Consider the following 12,561-nt stretch of genomic DNA (forward strand, 5'->3'; position numbering starts at 1 on the left):
TGAGGTGACTACTGGTGGCACAAAAATGCCAGCAAATCTACACATGCATGTTAAAACAAAGTACACATCTGTGAGGAGAGGAGAAAGCTGCTTGCCAAGTATCTGCTCTCTCATGTGGTCTCAGGAGTGTGAGAAGAACATTTTGGAGGCAGCAGCAGTAAATCACAAAAACTGTTCTCTCAACTCCCAAGACAATGAAAATGACACTTTTTTTCAGACTGAAGCACCAAAACCTACAAAAACACATCCTTGCTCTTGGCCGTACCAGAAATGAATTACCTTCCCGTCTACTTGTGCTGAGGAATTCTCTAGGTCTGTTCTCCTCCACTCCATATGTTTAAGTTTTACAGATCCTTAAAGGGTCAGCTCAGAGTTCACCTCTTCTGTGAAGCCTCCTCCGATTACTCCAGGCCTCTCCCAGGAATGTTTCCTGGAACTTCAATGGTAAACCTCTTGATCACACAGCCCAGTCCAATCACACATGTGGGCCAGCTGAGCACACGAGTTTCAGACACCCACAGACAAAGTGGGCTCTCAGTTAAGGCATGTTTAAATGACCAACAACAACTCTAAGTGGAGCCAGCAGGCCCAACAATGAGCTTGCTATTTTAGATTCTGGAGGGACTCTTTGTTACTGTTCCTCATGGCACAACACAGAAGAAAAATCGGACTTTGTCCTTTTTTTTTTTTGGAAATATCTAAAGTCTACTTCCAAGGGACCTGACTTCATTACAGTGCTACAACTACAAAGCCCAGGATAGCGGGCACAGACAGCACAGGAGTTTGGAAAACAGGAGAAGGCTACAGGGGACCGAACTCAACTTTGGTAGAGGTAAACAACAATTAGTAATTAGAGCTTCCCTGCAATGGCTAGGCTGTGTATTTGCTGAGTGCCGCAGGCAGAGCTGGAGGGGCCCTGGGTGGTGGTGAGCACAGAAGGGAACTCTGGGAGATAGAGAATGAGCTTTGAAACACTCAGCAGGGTGCGAGTGAGGCTACACAGCAATGCCTTATAATCCCCTGATTCATTAATATGTGGCTAACACAGGGTGGGGGGGGCTACTTTATTTTAAAACACCTACTGTGTCAGATGCTTTATCTCATTTAATCTCTACAACTACCCTATAGAGACATTCATTATGAACCCCATTGCGTAGATGAGGAAACAAAGAAATGAAGTAATTTGCTAGCAAGAGGCAGAGATGGGATTTGAAACCAATCATGTCAGACCCCAATGTGGGTGCTATTTTTCACCAAATCGAAGCTACCATTAACCATTTAGTCACATTTTAACAATTCCTCTGCAAACAGGGACATAGGACATCTAACACATACATGCATCACCTAACACACAGCAAATAACACCTAGTAAATATCTGCCCAAAGAATGCACCTAAGGTGATTAAGTCTGCATCAGGCCTCTTAGGAAAGAGCCTAAAAGCCAACTTGTGTCCCAGGCATTCTTTGTGTCAAGCCTTTCAGGATTTGCAGACAGAGCACAGGTTGAATGACATCAGGGACATAAACACCTGTCTTTGCTTTCACTCATCACATGTCTTAGTTCATCACCCGATGCTTCAGGCCATTTGCTGAAAACTATTCCAGACAGGTCTCCCAACCACTTTGGCAACTAGACTTATTCTTTTTTTTTCAGAAGACTCAGAACAACTTGAGGGCAATGGGCTGGCTCTTAATATTTTTAGCATTCCCAGAATTAGGCTCTTAGTACTTGTCAGATACATTACATGAATGAAAAACTGAATACAGAAAATGCAAGTCTCAGACACTATTCATGCTGTTACCAGAATGGTGCTTCTAAACTACAGATAGGTCACATTGTTCCCACTGCTTCCAATAAAGCCCAAACTTCTTAGCGTGGTAGAGACCTGTCACAATACAGCCCAGCCTATCCTCGCGTCCCATTGTCCCCACACCCTGTACTCCACATACATCAGATTGAGTGCTCTTTTCTAAAGATACCAGAATCCTTTTGTAACCCTATCTAAGCCTTTGTATACGCAGTTCCCTTTTCCCAGCACGCATCCAGCCATTCTTCTGTACCAGGTAACTTCCCTTTTTTAAGACCAACTAGCCAAACGTCCCTCCTTCTCTGCAGCTTCCTTGACCTTGCTCCAGTCTTTGCTTTGGGCAGAGCTGGCCTGTGATTCCACGGGGCGCAGGCTCAGTCCTGACCCCGCACGTCATCCCTCTCATGTCATCTCAGACAACTTACCCGAGCACTTCCAGTCTCCGTTTCCACATCCATAAATGGGAACCTTCCTATCTCATAGAATATTTATGAAGATTAAATAAGATGATGGTATAAGCTATAATAGGTAACAGAGTCAGCACTCCATAACTGTTAGCTCCGAGATTATTATTTTGCCATTCTCTTCAATCCAGAGTCTTCTCTGCTATACCATGCTACCAATTTGAAGACCTTACACATAGATGTAACAGAACACATTAAAAAATACATACACACATGTAGATTCCTTTAGCTTCTAGGGAAGTATCCTGCACAAATTTTTCCAGTCAGTGTTCCCCTTACGTTATTCTGCTGAGGTGAGGACCCATTAAGATCAGATCGATCACGGGCGGGCAGCTACTAGAAGGTACAAACAGCAAAAGGAGCCCCACTCTCCTCTCCAGGAACTGGAACCCTGAGGAAACTTAAGGTGCATAATGGTTTCATAGGTAAAACAATCGCTCTGATGCAAATATCATCCCTGAGAGAAAATGACATGCTGTTGTCATCTTTGGCCACTTGCAGTAGCTAGGTGACATATTGGGATGACCGAATGTTCCACTTGCAAGTCAGTAAGGGAGATTTTCATATCAAACTACTGCCTCCAAGGCAATAGCAACACATGCCATGGGTGACCTTGTGCCGCATTTCGCTTTGAACTTGAGTACCAGGAATGGAACTGACATACACTGGAAAACAACAGAGCTGTACTTTGTGCAAGCTAGGTGTCAACACTGAGCAGGTGCCAGCAGGTATGAAGTTTTTCTTCCCCAAGGAAGCCTGCCTACACATTCTGTCATGGAAAAATAACTTATAAATATGCATTAATTATGTATAGTTCTTGCTTTTCCTCTTAAAGATCCCTGGGAAGGCCAATAGAAGATTTCCCACCTCTGAGTGGGAAATCAAATGCTAGGAGCTAAGAACTGGAGGTGTTTTCCCTAGAGGGACGTGATACAGAGGAATGCGTGATGGCTTCTCGGTGGTCCTAAGTGAGTCAGCAGCATCCTGCACTGTACCTTGGGGTTCCCTCCGCCTTCTTTGGCTGCATACAACATCTGTAGGGCAGACTCTGCGAGCGTCTTGGTCTGGTCCAGCACTGTCATCTGCTGCTGATGGTCCAGAATCTTGGAGGCAACACCAACTGCAGCTAAGATCAAGGGCTCAAAGTAGCTCGCCAGCTGTGTCACCTTTTAAGACAAAAAAGCCACAGATGCCTTGTGTAAATACTTGCATCTCCTTTAGGGGCCCTACTGATAGAGATGGGGCTGGGACAGGGATGGTATGACTTGCAGGGAGAGGCAGATTTGCTGACCTTTATTTTTTTTTAAACTTTATTTATTTTTTAAACTCTTTATTTATTTTTTAAACTCTTGCTTGAGTTTAACTTCCTCTGAGGAGCTCTTTATCTCACCTCTCATCACGGCAGAAATGCTAAGAAATGTTCTGAGATACAGAGTAGAGTGACAATTTTACAAATTTTAATTTTGTGAACAGAAAAGCCTTTGAAAGAACCAAAGATGAGCATCTTACAAAGTCAGAAGGAAGGGGGATAGGAGAGGGGCAGGGAAGCAGAACAGATGAGGAAAAGGGCCTGAGAGTAAAGATACCCTCACAGGTGTTTAGGAAGCCAATCCAACTGTCCTCTGCTCTGAGCTTTTTAACCAAACCATGCATTTGGAATAAAAGCAAAAACAATTTCATATAAGCTTAGATATTCTGTTTATGATTAGCCCAACCTGAGAGAAAAAAGCCTATCACGACAGCTCACCACTGTTCCAACAGAGTCCTATCTCCAGTAGGGTAGCATCATATTTAGTACATACGTGCTCATCAAAACTCATCAGCTGGGTGCCACAGGGCCACATGTCACATTTGTGTGCATCTCATAAGCCAAGCTTTCTGCTAAATGCTTACCATGCATTTCTTCATCTAATCTTCACAACAATTGTGCAAAGCAGATACAAAGGAAGAAACCGAGGCTTAGATGGGTGAAGTAACCTGCTCAACCCCATGTGGCAGAGAGCTGGAGCTGGAGCAGGAGCCAGGTGTCCCACTCCACAGCCCAGGTTCTCGAGCACTGCTGTACTGTCTGCTACTTTTCATTTTTGTTCCAGTTCTGTTAAGTTGTAATATTGAATTTTAAAAGTTTGTTGTTTGGTATTTGTTTGTTGTTTTGTAAAGTATTTAAACTAAAGTCTGAGAAAAATCCAGTAATATCCATTTACCTAGCATCCCAAATATCAAGTTCTAACATTTTGCTGTATTTGCTTCAGGTATCATAATCTATTCTCACTCAGTTAAAAATGATCAGATTGATTATGTTTTTCATTCAACTCCTGATTTTGTGTGACAATTACTAACTCTAAATTATTCCCATCAAGTATATTTAAGCTCCAATCTTGAGGCATCAATTCCCTTAATGCTTAGTGCTTCTTCCCATCATAAGGAGGAAGAGTGATGGGGATGTAGGTAGGAAGCCCATTTTATTTTAATTAAAGATTGGGGTGACATTCATTGATAAAATCAAGTAAGTTTCAAGTGTACAATTTGATAGTATGTCATATATATTGTGCTTCACCACCCCAAATTAGATTTCCTTCCACCACCAAATATTTGACCCCTTTTACCGCTATCTACCTCTCCCCTCCCCACTTCCCTCCGATAACCACTAATCCACAGTCCGTGTCCATGAGTCTCTGTTTGTCATGTTTGTTTCTTTGTTTTTTACATCCATATGAGTTAAATCATATGGCTTTCAACTTTTTCTGTCTTATTTCACTTAGCATGATTATTTCAAGATCTGTCCATGTTGTTGCAAATGGCAATATTTCATCTCTTCCTATGGCTGAGTAACATTCCACTGTATATATGTACCACATCTTCTTTATCTAATCATCTATTGATGGACACATCCTGGCCACCATGAATAATGCAGCTATGTACATCAGGGTGCATATATCTTTGTGGTTAAATGTTTTCAAGTTTTTTGGGTAAATACCCAGAAGAGGGATTGCTGGGTCATATGGTAATTCTATTCTTAGTTTTTCGAAGAACCTCTATACTGTTTTCTATAGTGGTTGAACTAATTTGCATTCCTACCAGGAGGGTTCCTTTCTCCCCACAATCTCTCCAACACTTGTTCTTACTTCTGTTGATGATAGCCATTCTAACAGGTGTGAAGTGGTATCTCATTGTGGTTTTGATTTGCATTTCTCTAAAAGCTAGTAAAGCTGAGCATCTTTTCATGTCTGTTGGCCTTTTGTATATCTTCTTGGGAGAAATGTTTCTTCAGGTTCTCTGCCCATTTTTTAATCGGATTGTTTGCTTTTTTTATTGTTGAGTTGTATGAGTTCTTTATATAGTTTGGATATTAGACCCTTATCCAGAGTCATTGTTTGCAAATATATTCTTCCATTAGGATGATTCCCTCTTTGCCTTGTTGGTAGCTTTTTTTTTTTGCTGAGCAGAAGCTTTTTAATTTGATACAGTCCCATTCATTTATTTTTGGTTTTACTTTCCTTGCCTTTGAGGGCAAATTCATAAAATCCTCTCTAAGTCCAAGGTCCGTGAGTTTAGTATCTATGTTTTCTTCTTTGCAACTTATTGTTTAGGTCTTATATTCAGGTCCTTAATCCATTTTAATTTTGATGTGTGGTGATAGACAACAGTCTAGTTTCATTCTTTTATATAGATTTCCAGTTTTCTAGCACCATTTATTGAAGAGGCTTTCCTTTCTCTGTTGTATGGTTTTTGACTAAGGAGTCAAAAATTATTTGCCCATGTATGAGGGAGTTTACGTCTGAACTCTTGATACTTTTGCACTGGTCTGTGTGTCTGTTTTTCTGCCAATACCAGGATGTTTTGATTATTGTCGCTTTGTAGTATAATTTGAAGTCAGGAAGAGTGATACCTCTGGTTTTGTTCTTTTCTCTCTGGATTGCTTTGGCTATTTGGGGTCTTTTGCGCTTATACACAAATCTGATGATATTTTGTTGAATTTCTTATTTTACTCAGTTGCATATATTCATGTACCAGAAATGTCAATCATTAACAAAACTGTCCACACAACAGTCAAGTCTTGATAGTACAAAATGGCAGCACGAATGCATGTCATTTCAATCAGAACTTAAGACTAACATGCATGTTGTATTTCTTTTAAAAATACCACTGGAGTTTGATAAGGAATTGCATTAAATCTGTATAATGCTTTAGGTAATGAGGTCATTTTAACTCTGTTGATTTTTCCAATCCAAGAACACAGAATATGTTTCTATTTCTTTATGTTCTTTTCAATTTCTTTTAATACTATCTTATACTTTTCAGTGTATAGGTCCTTCACATGTTTTGTTAGGTTAACTCCTAGACATTTTATTATTTTTGTTGCAATTGCAAAAGAAGTTTTATATTTTTTTCTTTTCACTTCTTTTTCTGAAAATTCATTTATTAGAGTATAGGAATGCTATGGATTTTGGAACATTGATTTTTTTTCCTGTAACTTTACTGTATTATTTCTAATAGTTTTTTAGTAGAGTCTTCGGGGTTTTTTATATAGAGAATCATGTCATCTGCAGAAAGTGACAAGATTTCTTCATTCTCTATGTGGGTGCCTTTTATTTTTTTCTCTGACCTGATTGCTCTAGCTAGGACTTCCCATACTGCATTGAATAACAGTGGTGATAGTGGACAGCCTCATCTTATTCTTGATCTTGAAAAGTTTTTAGTGTTTCTACATTAAGTATGATGTTAACTTCTCAGCTAACATCAGGGGTCAGGGCTCAGGATGCATCCTATACATCCTAAAGGAGTCAAAATGTTTAACACATTAGAATCTTACATGTTTTCTAGATTTCTTTTATTATTTTGAAAGTACATTTCATCAATGCAACTGTAAAATGTCAAGGGTTGCTGCATGCTGAGAATAATTAAACGAAACTGGTGCCAACTCCTCATGGAGGTATTATAAATGGCTGGTAGAGTAAGCTCTAGTTTCAGAGCCACTGAATCTGAATCCTCCCTGCCAATTCTTTATTGAGAAATCTTAGGCAAATTGCCTCCTACTACTAAACTTGTTTCCTCCTCTGTAGAATGGGGAATAATAGCACTAAACTCATTTAGATTGTTAGGAGGATTAAATTAGTGTACGTAAAAGCACTTAGCACAATGCCTGCCATGTTGTAGGCACTCGACACTAAGGTGTCACGATTCCTCACCTATTGTGTGCACAGGTTTTTGAAGGTATGTGCTTTTTCCTGAATTTAGGAAGCTAACACCTTCTGCTCTTGAGAGACAGGACAGAACAGGAAACATCCTCACTTGGGTTAGCATAGAAGTTAACAGAGAATTTTGAGTATTTAATACGTGATGCTGATTCCCTAAGGCCTAAGGTGGCAGAGTGGTTTGAATGGTGGCCCCCAAAACATATGTCCATATCCAAATCCCTAGAACCTGTGAATGTGATCTTACTGGGAAAAAAGATCTTTGCAGGAATATTTAAGGGTCTGAAGATGAGATCATCCTGGGTTACTTGGGTGGGCCCTAAATCTGATAACAAGTATTCTTATAAGAGATAGAATAAGGAAAGACAAACAGAGAGCAGGAGACAATGCGACCACAGAGACAGAGATGGGTATGTTACAGTCAAGGAACGCCAGGGAATGTCGAGAGCCATCAGATGTTAGAAGAGACAAAGAACAAGTTCTCCCTGAGAGCCTCCGGAAAGAGTATGCCCCTGCCAAAACCTTGATTTTGGACTTCTGGCCTCCAGAACTGAGAGAGATTCCATTTCTGTTTTAAGCCACTCAGTTTGTAGTAATTTGTTACAGTAGCTGTGGGAAAAGAATACAGGTGGGGTCTCAGACTTTGCACTTAGCAATCCCAGGTGATTGGGTGAAGCTGATCCCAGCTTAAGCTGATCTAGGATCCCACTGAGAGGTGTAATAAAACACTGGAACCATGAAGGTATTAACTCAGCCCATGACTCCTCTGGGTAGAAGGTCCCTAGGCTGTCTTTGTCCAGACCCCCTTTTAGAAAGTCAGACTAGTTTAGCCAAAGGAACAAGAGGACATTTGTAACTCCAGTGATACAAATATATTATTTTTCTTTTGATGCCACCCACTGAAATAAGAATTAATGTTTCTTACTAACAACACATCTTCAGAGACAAGGATGCTGCCCTAGAAGTCTGGAAATATTTTCTTATGAAATTCCTACCAGAATAAAGACTAACTTCTGAAACAAAGTCCAGCCTCTTTTCCAAACTCAGTTTCCCCACGGCACACACATAGGCAGAGGCTCCAGCCTCCAGACCAGACCCCTCGACCCTTGCAAGCCTCTTCACACAGGCGAACAAGCCCCTTTCTTATTAAAAGGAACTCAGCTGAGAAATGAAGTTTGCCACACTTGAAAAGGCAGTGACACTGACCATTTTAAATCTCAAAAACCTGTCCTTAGAATACCAGCAGGAAGCTTAGTAGGCCCTTGAGCTATTTTATAACTTAAAAAGTAAGAATATCGATTTCCTAAAATCAATACCTGCAGAGAAGATTCTGGCTCCTGGATTTCTAGATACGCATGTCGATACTGATGGCTGCTCTGATAAATGCTAGGAAACCCCGAAGGTTGTTAAAAATCCAATTTCTGTCCTCTCTCTGCTGAGGCATGGGCTGCTTGACAAGCCAACGATCCTTGAAGGATTTGCAAAATAAACCCCAAACAGGCAAAACATTACTCAGCACTTACAACAATGTGAGTATAAACTCTCAGTTGAAGGGCCCCTCCGGGGTGACCGCACAGGGCGGCTTTAGTTGTCCAGAGTGAAATTTGCAAGTTTGCTTTGCTTTCTCACTTGTGAAAATAGACGCTATGAGGAGCCATGGAAGAACAACATATCCCTAAAACACACCAGAATGAAACCGGCCAGCCAGGGACGAAAGATGGCAGACATCAGGCTAAGAATATCGACTTCAGTCTCTGGCTTATCTAAGCGAAGGTCAAGAGTGACAGACGACTGTAAATGCCTCATAGCTGAAAAAGTCTGACCATAACCAGAAAAATTTCCCTGTAGTTTTTATCTTAATGCCAGGTGAAAGCAGATCCCGAGGTGGTCATTTTTGAAGAAAATGAATTCTGTTTTCCATCGTTTAAGCCAGCATTGCCTTAGGCACAATACCTGGCCTCAGGATTTTGAGAATAACAAAACCAACAGAAACCTCTCCCCCCACCTCTCTCTCACGTGTGCTCTCAGCAGGATCCCCTCGGTGCACATTACCTTATGTCCCAGCTGAGCTGCTTCTCCCCGAGCTGCTGTGGCGATTGGATCTACGAGATGCCCGATTTCCTGGACCACTGAAGTCAGCTGCTCCTGCAGGGCCTGATAAGGAGAGAGAGCTGTCAAGTTCACCTCACAATGGTTCCCTCAAAGGTGCACTGATTTAGAAATGCCCGTGTGAAAGACAAAGGAGGCCACAAGAAATGGACATCAAATTGCCTAGCTGTGCCATCAAGCTGCCACTTCACCCTGCCCTTTCCCAGGACTTCTCAGTATCCCTAGGACCCACTTGCACCTGTGAGCGACACAAGGCAGTGAGTGACACAACACTATTCCTACTGGCTTCTCACTCCCACCAACCACAGTAACCAATGATGCTATTGGTATCTTTACTTGGGTTATTCAGCATAATTACTGGAAATGTGGAACAGCGACGGCTTTCCAAGAAGAGAACGCAACTTTGTCGAAAAGGAGAGAGCTAATGGAGTCTGAGGCAACATTCAGGTCCTTGTGGCCTCAGAACTAAGAACTCTTTAAGGGGATAGGGGAGAGAACGGTGACATAAAAATGAGATCAGTTCTCTGAAATCAGGACTATTTCCCCAACACCGCACTGTGAAAATGCCTGGTGAGATGCTCATCGAGCTCATCAGCTCAGGCTCTCAGTTCCTTGTTATTGGAGATGTGGATGCAGTTATTGAAAATGGCGTCCTCAAGACATTTCTTCTCAGGTTTGAGAGACAGTTTAATCTCTCCATCCCAAAGAATTGCACTCATGCTGTGAAGAGACAGGGCAAGGTATTTAGATGATGCTGGAGTGTAAGGGGGTGAGGAATTCAAAGATGGAGATTGTTAGCTAGTAGTGGGAAAGATCAGATCCTTTTGTAGGAATCTTCATAGGAGCTTCGCTTGAGAAAGTCAGGATCTAATACATCACAATGCTGGACATTTTAGGTCTGCACACAGCAGCACGGGATGGGCGTGATTCCTGACAAAGTGAGAAAGATCAGGTCATCAGAAATGAGACTTAGGCCTTTGCTACTTCCCCACTAAACAATGCTGTACATGTGCTGGGAGCTTTGAGAAGATGTTAGTCAACGAGAGGAGCAGTCTATCGTGCAAACTTAAAATAAAATCCTGGCAAAAAAAAGGGAAAAAGAGACAAATAGAGAGATGGAGGCAGGTGGATAGAAACCTCCAAGTTTCCGAGGGTCTTATTTAGCTAATTACTTGTCTTCCCACTTACAACACAAGAATATTGCAGCAATGTTGTCTTATTACAGACAGCTTGTTAAATGAAATATGGTGTAAGCAGGAAGCACACGCAGTTAAAGGGGAGGATTTTCTTCCTAGGGAAGACATTAAGACAGAGGATATGCTTGGGGAGGGATGGTACAAGATGGGAGCATGATGGGGGCCTTCTAAGTCGCTGGTCATGTTTGTTTCTTGAAAAAGGTGCTGGCTGAAGAATGTGCTTAGTTGGTGAAAATTCATCATCTTCACACTATGATATGCACACTTTTCTGTATGCATATTCTACTTTAATACCAGGTTAACAATAATTCTAACATTCCACACAAGATGAGAATGCTTATCCCTTCTTTCTTTTCCTGGAAATGGGCATGGGGTGGCGTGAAGCTGAGGTGAAACAGACAGCTCTATTAATAAAAATGAGCAATACCAACTCTGGGCCCACTGCTTAGAGACAGGGATCAAAGTTCATTGTTGATGAATTCAGCGGCAGTAAGGGAAACATCAGTGAAGAGACCATCCATATTTATTAAGCACCTTCTGAGTGTTAGGCACTTTCAACAAAGAAGAATTAATCAGAGGCCTTTGGACAGGTTACAGAAAAAACTCAAAGGATCAAAGTAGGAAAATTCTATCCTCAACTTTGGAAAAACTGGCAAGAAACGGCAAAGTGACTCTGAATTAATAACAGAATTCTAAAGGTCTCCAAATACTAGATAATGAGTAACTTAGGAAGGAAATCTTTATCTCTAAATGGACCAAATGTATAGAGTTTAACGCTAAATGTGCCCATTAGTCAAAAAGTGCATTGATGAAAAATGACAACAGAGAAACATTCAAACATGCTTAGGTCTGCTCCGCTGATATGTTAAAAAGAATACGGTAAACCCATCTTAGTGACATTATCTGACATTAATTTTTCCTCAGGCTTCAGCCTCATTTAATCTTGCCACCTCCAGCAGTACACGTGTTCCTTCACCAAACCACCATTCTCTAATCAGCATCTGCCTTTCTCTCTTCAAAAACTTCCCAGGTTAGTTCCACAGGGGAAGGTGGTTCAGTGATAAAACTCTACCATCAAAAACATGTTGGTCCTATTCTCTCATCCCCCAAAGCCTGATGCTGAGATTCTGCAGCATTTTCAAAGGCTTCCGAGCTGGCCACAGAGTCTCAGCTTACCTCCACAGAGATGTCATCCCTCGTGGCCAAACTCTGGCTGACAGCTGCCAGCGAGGCCTGCTCGATGTCCCGAATGCACCGGTTGATGCCATCGATGGAGTAGTCACACTCTCTCTGTCCAGGGGCCTTGTCCCTGGAAGGGACAGAGGGAGTTAAACATAGGCTCCATGGGGCTCAAGTTCCACAACCCACTCCTGCATTGGAGGGCCATGAGACTCTGTCTACTCTCTACCCTACTTGATTGCGTTATTTAAGGAGTCAATCCCTGATGCTTGCTTGGCAATGCCTCTCTGTATAACTCATACATTTCTTAATTTAACACTTGTGCTAACTTTTATTTCTGGTGAGAAGGATCTAGTGCCGCCCTCTATCTCAGGCTCATGCCAGGAAATGGCAAATGAAACAATTTAGACTTGGATTATCTACTCACTGGCTTAAGCATAGAATCCTTATTTAAAAAAAAAAAAATGTTGAGCTATTTCCAGTGCAACCACGTTATGTTCTCTATATTGCATACTATTCACAAACTCCTGGGTTACAGTAGACATTAAAATATTTAGCCAATTTTTCTTTGCAAGGTATTAAGGAAATTAACTGTGGTCCTGAGTTTCAA

The 12,561-nt window shown here is 41.5% G+C and overlaps 1 protein-coding gene and 1 non-coding gene across 2 annotated transcripts in view; both read right to left on the reverse strand.

The window, feature by feature from the left end:
* The window catches only part of TLN2 (talin 2), a 340,255-nt gene that overhangs the window by 70,928 nt on the left and 256,766 nt on the right, over positions 1-12,561 (reverse strand). Inside the window, exons 38-39 of the mRNA XM_023532579.1 lie at positions 9,520-9,621; positions 3,268-3,438 (exon numbers count right to left, since the gene is read on the reverse strand). Coding sequence (XP_023388347.1) covers positions 3,268-3,438; positions 9,520-9,621 — 273 coding nt within the window. The remainder of the gene's footprint in view (positions 1-3,267; positions 3,439-9,519; positions 9,622-12,561) is intronic.
* Positions 6,307-6,428, reverse strand: LOC111742049. The gene has a single exon (XR_002781173.1). It is a non-coding gene; the product is annotated as a small nucleolar RNA SNORA53 (small nucleolar RNA).

Source organism: Pteropus vampyrus, unplaced genomic scaffold (genome assembly GCF_000151845.1).
Source record: "Pteropus vampyrus isolate Shadow unplaced genomic scaffold, Pvam_2.0 Scaffold85, whole genome shotgun sequence".
NCBI lineage: Eukaryota > Metazoa > Chordata > Mammalia > Chiroptera > Pteropodidae > Pteropus > Pteropus vampyrus.